Here is a 7,960-nt window from a genome sequence, read left to right as displayed (position 1 = left end):
TTTCCCAGGGAGTCCTTCTGACTATCTCCTTGAGGAGCTGGAAGTTTGCTTTTCTAAAATTCAGAGTCCTGACCGTACTCTTTGTTCTTCCCATTTCCCTCAGGAGCGTGAGCTCCACCATCGCATGATCACTGCAGCCCAGGCTGCCTCCGATCTGGACATCTCCGACGAGCTCGCTTGCATTGGTGACCACCAGGTCCAGTATCGCATCCCCTCAGGTAGGGGTGTCTATTACCTGGCTTAAGAAGTTGTCCTCAATGCATTCGAGAAACCTGCTGGATTGCCTACAGCTTGCTGTGTTGATTTTCCAGCAGATGTCGGGGTGGTTGAAGTCCCCCAGGAGGACGAGAGCCTGTGAGCGCGAAGCCTCCCGGAGTTGGAGGAAGAACACTTCGTCAGTCGGCTCCTCTTGATCTGGCGGCCTGTAGTAGACACCAACCACCACGTTCCCTTTGTTGCCTCTCTCTCTGATTCTTACCCATAAGCTTTCGACCTGCTTGTGGCTGTTCTTCAGGGTCAGCTCTTCGCACTGAAATGATTTCTTGATGTAAAGGGCAATGTCTCCGCCCCTCCTTCCTCGCCTGTCCCTTCTGAACAGCCTGTAGCCATCAATAGCTACATTCCAGTCGTGGGATTCGTCCCACTATAGGATAGTATAACTTCGTTACTGCATCATTGGGGATACATTTATCCTGGTAGTCCTAATCTGTCAGAACAATACGATCAGGTTTCATTATTGAATGTATGGTCTTTCTAGATTTTTCACTTGTGTCCCACATCTGAGTGTGATCCTCTCGGTACCTTTTACATTTTATCTATTGAAAGTGATGAACTCGCTAAAGCTCAATAAGCAGTGCATTGTAAAGAGAAGTAAAAATAATAAGGCACAGTTATTTTTCAGTTAGTCTTTATGGAGTTCCTTGCCTGGAACAAAACACACATGAAAGCTCAACTCAGAAAAATCGTTGGTGGGAGAATCATCAACTTGGAAACCTGACAATAGCACCTGGCCTCCATTAGAAGATTCTTACATTTGTAAAAAGAGCACAGGTGCCTAGATAAAACTACAAAACTCAGGTGCCGGTTTAGTACAATCACATTTCATTGTTTAATTGCATTTGCCCCAAGTTCACTGCCACTAAACCCATACCTCTGGTGCTGCATCATTTGTAATATCAGTGTAAAGAATGTATTACTTTCTTTCCAAGTGGTTTATCCTGGTGACGTAAGGGAAACAGCAGATAATTTAGGAACGACTTTCCCCCACAAGCAGTAAAGAGGAGGAAAATGGGACTGAAAAGAAAAAATAGCCTCTTCCTTTTCTTTTTAAGTAGGAGGAGGGAGAATGAAGGAATGTTCCTAGCAGTCAGAAATGGGAGATGGAAATAAGTTTGAGAGAGGAAATACATGTTTGCTATCACAGAGAGCTCATAAAATTCTTTCCCATAGTCATTTATCTCAGTGCCATAAAATTGTCATCATGTTGACAACATGATGAGAAAAACGCAGCAAAGTACTAGCAGGGATTCAGGCAATTAATATTCCTGGATGGAAGAAAGAATTCTCCTTTTAAATTGGTAAGACTGAAGTTCTCAAAAGCTTTTAAAGATTTTAAAGATTTTTTAAAAACTTTTAAAGATTTATCAAGACAACTCCACTTAGTCTGCAAGCAGTTACGGGGTTAAAATAGTTCCTGAAATATTTCAATATTGCCTTGTTAGCTCTTCTAAATGCCTTTACTGTATTTGGAGACACGGTTGAACCTTTTTCACCATGAAAAAAGATTGTGTGAGGGATCAAACACAAATTCCAAGTGTAAATGGTTGAATAGCTGCACTTATGTGGTATAATCAGTTGTTCTAAAATCCGGGTGGGGGCTACACATCACAGGCAGGGGTTATGATAGGCTGACCTTAACCAGTTTGCTAGACTGAGCCCAGTAGCTCATTAAAAGCATTATTCTGCTCTGACGAGAATTACATTGTTCCTCTAAATGAACTTTACATGCCAATGCATTTGCATTTTTTTCCTATGTGAACAGAGCTCTTTCTTCCTTTTCATATATTTATGCTTAACAATCAATGTCTGTTTGATGACTTTAGGTAGTAAAGACACTATTGCTTGGGTTTACATATTATACAGCTTATAATCATTACCATATGGACTTCAATCAGAAATAATCATTCTTGTTTGCTTGTTTTTCCACACAAAGAAGTGTAAAAAGCTACTTCACTGCTAAGAGGTAGCCAAGTATTTACAGAACTCTTCCATGGTTTGATCACTTCTGGAGTACTTGACCTCAGGGAGTTTTTTCCTGTTATGTGATAGATCTTTCTGTCCTAAAAAATAGTGTAGTGATAAGTATATGGGGTTTTAAACTGTTTTTTACGTCATTGATGCAAAGTCAAGTTTTCAGAAAGTAAACCTCTGGTGTGGAGATTATCCACAAAGTGTGAATAATTTGGCACTGTGTATAAATGCGTTATCATACAGTCCTCACCTAATAATATGCTCTTTTTCTACACAGTGCAAACTGAAAAAAGTATAAAAAAACTCTATTAAATGGAATGCATGGATCATGTAGGTAGCATAACACAGAATGAAAGAAGGTCTGCAACCCTCAGAGCCTCTTCTTCATCCTCCCAGACCCGATGCGTTAGGTGTTATCACAGGAGTAGGTTACCATCACCCATGGAGCCAGGGCAGTCATCACAAGGCCCTCTTTTTATGTAGTATGTGTGCTTCACAGGTTTACTGACAGCAGTGAATGGCATAAAGCTCCTCACGGAGAAGAACTGTTTTCTAACCCTCAAATCTTACGCATGTTAGTATAAGAAGCAGAAAATTTCTGGATGGTAAAATGCTGTGGCAGGGACCTCTACAGCCCAGTATCCTATACTGCAAGTGTAGCCTCAGTAAGCTTTAGGCATTCATTAAACAATAGGACACACGAAAGAAGAAAATGCTGAATTTCAGGTAAACTGGATCCTACTTGGCTTGTAGAGGAAATAACAAAGAATGTCTGAATGTGAGAAAAAGATTTTGCCAAACCTTGTTCTGAGCAATGATCAGCTACATTTTCTGAATTTCTAATAAATAAGAATGTTTGGTGTAAGGGAGACAAGAATTGAGTCCTAACCACAGTGGTTAAACTTTATGAAATTATACGCTACAGAAGAGCTGCCATTAAAATGTAGATGATCAAGAAACTCAAACTTCAGCCAGTAGAGAAATAAACTATCACCACCCTAGATTAAAGATCATTACTCACAGGAAAACAGAAGGGTCTCCCTTCTCTTCCCTTTTCTTTTTCTGGTGCTGGAAGAGGTGCATAATAATTTGTATGCATTTCAGGCTTAGAGGTGGGTTAAAAGTAGACTCCATATGCTTCCTCTCATTGAATAGATAACAGACTTCCTGTAGGTCCTCAGCATTATGAGCAGTGGACCAAGCACTCGTGGAAGTCTCCTGATATTACACTTCCAGAACCTCTTTGAATTTTATGTCAGTGGGGTGTTTTTGTAAATTTTATCCATGTTCTTTAGAAGGATATTTTACCTTGGCTTAATGCTCTAAGTGTACAAATATCTTTGGAGTTTCTCCTTAACAATAGTTTGGAAACTTAGTATTGAAAGATAACATTATTTTTCTGGAGAATTTGAATGCTGATATGATCTAAAAAGATGCTGAATAGCAGCTGCATGGTTGTTGTTTGCAAACACACACTCAAAGCAAACTGTTCATTCAAATTGGATGTGTCTTCACAATGGAATTATTTTGCTCCCCTCAAACAAGTGGGCTTTCAAGTACACAATTCTGCTGGTAGTCAGTGTTTTACAAATTTGACACATCTATAGCTGTAGGCCTGTATTTTTCATATTTCTACCTAAATCAAAATTCATCAATGTATTGTAAATGTGTAATACATTTTTTGTTCTGGAAAGCACTGTTTTACCAGTAAAATCTCACGCCAGCATAGATGCTTTATAAGAAATACTTTTTTTTAAAGAAGTAATTATTTCTTACAACTTGCAATAATTAACAGATTCCATGCTAAAAGTTTTTCTCTGTATGTTGCAAATCCACTCAACTACATACACCTTGCCTGGAAAAGCACGGGTTCATTGATTTTATACTTTATACTGTGCATTTCCCATCCTCAAGATACTCGGGGGGAAAGGGTATAAAATGAGCATGCTAAAGCAATGCTCTTTTTTGGAGCATCTTTTCTTAAAGCAGAGTGTCCATTCTGCTCTACAGTTTAGTGGAACTAAGCTGCAGTAACATCTGCAGAAAAGAACAGAGATAGTATCCTCATGGAAGGCTGGGTATTGGTAAGTTACTCCTTATTTCTCGTCTGAAACTGTTGCTGCAAGTTCTGTCTACTGATGTCTAGAAAGCAGGAATAAACCTTAAATAGGAGTTCTATTTAAAACAAAACTTTAAGTGCTGCTTTCTCAAACCAGTCATTTACTCATGTGTGAAAGTCTGCAAAGATCTGAGAAAAGAGAAGTATGAATTAGTGTTTCAATTTGCATTCATTTATTGGCAATCTGAATTTTCTATACAATTTGTACAGGAGGCAATGGCTCTTCTAAGTAGATTTGGCTTGTGTCATCTCTTGAAAAGCTGAGAAGGCTACAAGTAGTTCTTAGGAGATTTATAAATACTCACTGCAAATGCATTGTTCTCTGTTTTGCTCTAGCCGAATTCAAGAACATATGTGGGAATATTCCTGGCTTCACTTTTGACATTCATACTGGAAAAGCTGTCGGTAAGTTTTCCTAAACTTATTTTAACCAAAAATTGTTAACCTTTGCATAAGGTTGTTGCAGTGGCATAATGGTGCCAAAATGAACATTTCATAAAATTCTGTTTTCATTGTGGCATTACGCTGGTGACATAAATAGTGAGACCAATTTATGTGTAAAATACTCTTGATTTATATTTTTTTAATTTCTGCCTTTTCTTACAATCTTTTGATCATCCTCCATCCTAGTTCATGGTTTTGAGTTTTAATTGGTAAGATAAAAGATTTTGGCTTCAAAAATATCGTGGGACTTATCTGCATGTTTGTAACAGTTCTGCATCTCGTCTAATATTTAGCATTACTCTGTTTTGATCACTTCCCGAACCTCACATAGTTTATTTTCTCTCATAATGGGAGTATGTTTAGACTTATATCCTGTATACAATTTCTGTAGATTAAAAGGAACTTCTCAACTCAGTTTTAAGCACAGTGAAATTGAGAATCGAAGCAGTACGTAAATCCATGAAGTACTGTACTTTGACTATCTCATCTCACTTTCAGACATTGATGAATGTAAGGAAATCCCAGGGATCTGCGCAAATGGTGTTTGCATCAATCAGATTGGCAGCTTCCGCTGTGAATGCCCCACTGGATTCAGCTACAATGACCTGCTATTGGTCTGCGAAGGTGATCTGAAATTAGGTTATTTTCTGCTTAGCCCCTGTGTGCATGCTTATCTTAAAGAGAAGGGGAACATGTAAGTTTTTCAAAACCTGAGAGACAGGCTGTGAGCTTGTTTGTAGGGCTCAAGTCTATAAATCAGTTTGTGACGTGTTTGTCTTTAACACATAAGCACATGCACTTAATAAAATTTGTAATAGTTTTGTGTCAAGCAATTCACTGACTCCTAAATAGGAAATAAGTGAAATGCTTTTATTTAATTTTATTTTATTTTAGGGAGGAAATTTAATCCTTGTTCTTAAAACTTCACAAAGAAAAGTTTCCTTGATTTTATTCCGTCTTGTCTGTTCTGGAGTTTTATAGGTAGTGATATTCATAGAAGCTAATAGTAAAATTTTATGTGTTTTAAAAGTCAATAGGAGTTTTGTCATTGGTATTCAAAGGTCTTGTGCTGCCACATGCACTTTAAAAAGCTACCAAACTGTGCCACTTACTATTTCAGTTCAAAGGCAAAGAAGGAACAATTTTTAATAGAAAAACTAATTTCTTTAGGCAGCCTTTTGAAATTGCAAAGCCACTTCAATGTGTAGTAAGTTGGATTCGTAGGATCCTCCTTCATCCGAAAAGTGTGTTGTGGATGAAATCGCATTGATTTTGCTTTTCATCTGCATTTATGGCACAGGAGGCTGAAGGTCAGAAGATTTGTGCTTTGTGAGGACAAAAGATTCGTCTGGCGCAAGATGGTCTAACTTCTAAGCGGAAGTAGTTATCTCATGGTGTCTGATGTCTGAACGATGACTCTTGGTATTTCAGATATTGACGAGTGCAGTAATGGAGACAATCTCTGTCAGAGAAATGCAGACTGTATCAACAGTCCTGGTAGTTACCGCTGTGAATGTGCTGCTGGTTTTAAACTTTCACCCAATGGTGCCTGTGTTGGTAAGAAATTACTTTTCTCATCCGTTTGAATCTGTTTGAACCTAATCAGTGGTATGTGCATGATTCTCTCAAAGGGTAAAAGCATCATTTATTTTCTGTTACTTTGCATATTCTGCTGTTTTATGTAACAGTTTTTACTTTATAGCTCTGTTTCTCCGTAGAAGGAAAGAAAAAACAAGGTAAAATTTTTGAAGAACATTCTTGATGTGTCAACGAAATCCTACCAGTAGTTGTGACCTCAAGGTGTATAGGCAAGGCGTTCCTATACAGTGAAGTTCTGTTAAGATTCAGGTTTAGTTATGGATAATTTTAAGTCTGGTTTTAATAATAATAACAGATTGTAAAAACATGTTTGTGTAAAATGAATTAATAATAAAAGTCAATAATGTGTACCATCTGTTTCATATTTTTGTTATAGATCGCAATGAATGTCTGGAAATTCCTAATGTTTGCAGTCATGGTTTATGTGTGGACATGCAAGGAAGTTACCAGTGCATATGTCACAATGGTTTTAAGGCATCCCAAGACCAGACTATGTGCATGGGTATGGAAAGAAAATGCTTTTGTGTGTGGTTTGTTTGGATTTTGTTTTTTTTCTTTAAAGAGTGAGGAGATGAGTCAAAATTTTTGAGGAGGCTATAGTGACATTAAAAGACCATAAGTTTGGGGATTTTTGAGAATAAAGTATGTGAAGTTAACCTTGGAGTGGGTGTATTAGTTTGAGGAAAAAAACACAGTATTCTGTGAGACAGCTCCATGTTACTGAAAAATATATTAACCCCATTTTCACAAAAATACATCATAGTGGCTTATTTGACGGAGAAGTTTATAGAAGGTATCACAGAGTGTTAGAGTTTGGCGATAAAAAAGGATCTTTCAATTGTTTAGAAATTTATTGATTTCATGTTTCATTTATAAAACAGAATCCTACATCTAGTGTAACAAATTATACTCATTTTGTATTAAATTGATGACATGATAGACATGATAGAAGAAGTAAGGAGACTGTAAAATAGGGGTGGTTTTCTTGTTCTTTTAGTATTTCATAATCAGTTCTACAGGGTTTTAAAAAGAAAAGGTTATGCACATTTGAATTCGGTTCTCTTTGAGAAACATAGCCAAGAAATTATTTTGATTTTTGAAATAATGATCATCTAAATGTTAGTTCTAAGCTATAGAGAAGTTCAGTGTCTTCTATAACATAGGTTTGTTCTAATTTCAACTTTTAAACAGACATTTAAAACCTATTCACGTTGTATTGCATATTCATATGCACTTTGAGTCTTCTCATAGTTACACTAAATGTCATTTGTCAAACCACCTGAGGAGGATATTTTGGGAAGTGAGTTGTGTTGACAACACAAAATTTTGAAAGCCCGTTTTACTCAAAATGGTAACTTAAATGATTACTAAATAACTTAAAAAAATAGAAGAGGGTAAATTCAGACTAGATATAAGGAAGAAAGTTTTTAAAATGAGGGGAGTGAAACACTGGAATGGGTTGCCAGAGAGGTGATAGATGCCTCATCCCTGGAAACATTCAAGGTCAAGGTTGGACGGGGCTCTGAGCAGTCTGATCTAGTTAAAGAT

At 37.2% G+C, this 7,960-nt stretch overlaps 1 protein-coding gene across 1 annotated transcript in view; it reads left to right on the top strand.

Annotated features, from left to right (window-relative positions):
* The window catches only part of FBN2 (fibrillin 2), a gene marked incomplete at its 5' end in the record, with an annotated part of 179,131 nt that overhangs the window by 147,308 nt on the left and 23,863 nt on the right, over nucleotides 1-7,960 (top strand). Inside the window, 4 exons of the mRNA XM_009637471.2 lie at nucleotides 4,706-4,774; nucleotides 5,312-5,437; nucleotides 6,245-6,370; nucleotides 6,789-6,914. Coding sequence (XP_009635766.2) covers nucleotides 4,706-4,774; nucleotides 5,312-5,437; nucleotides 6,245-6,370; nucleotides 6,789-6,914 — 447 coding nt within the window. The remainder of the gene's footprint in view (nucleotides 1-4,705; nucleotides 4,775-5,311; nucleotides 5,438-6,244; nucleotides 6,371-6,788; nucleotides 6,915-7,960) is intronic.

Source organism: Egretta garzetta, unplaced genomic scaffold (genome assembly GCF_000687185.1).
Source record: "Egretta garzetta isolate BGI_Z169 unplaced genomic scaffold, ASM68718v1 scaffold724, whole genome shotgun sequence".
In the NCBI taxonomy this organism is placed as follows: domain Eukaryota; kingdom Metazoa; phylum Chordata; class Aves; order Pelecaniformes; family Ardeidae; genus Egretta; species Egretta garzetta.
This window is presented reverse-complemented; position numbering and strand designations above follow the sequence as displayed.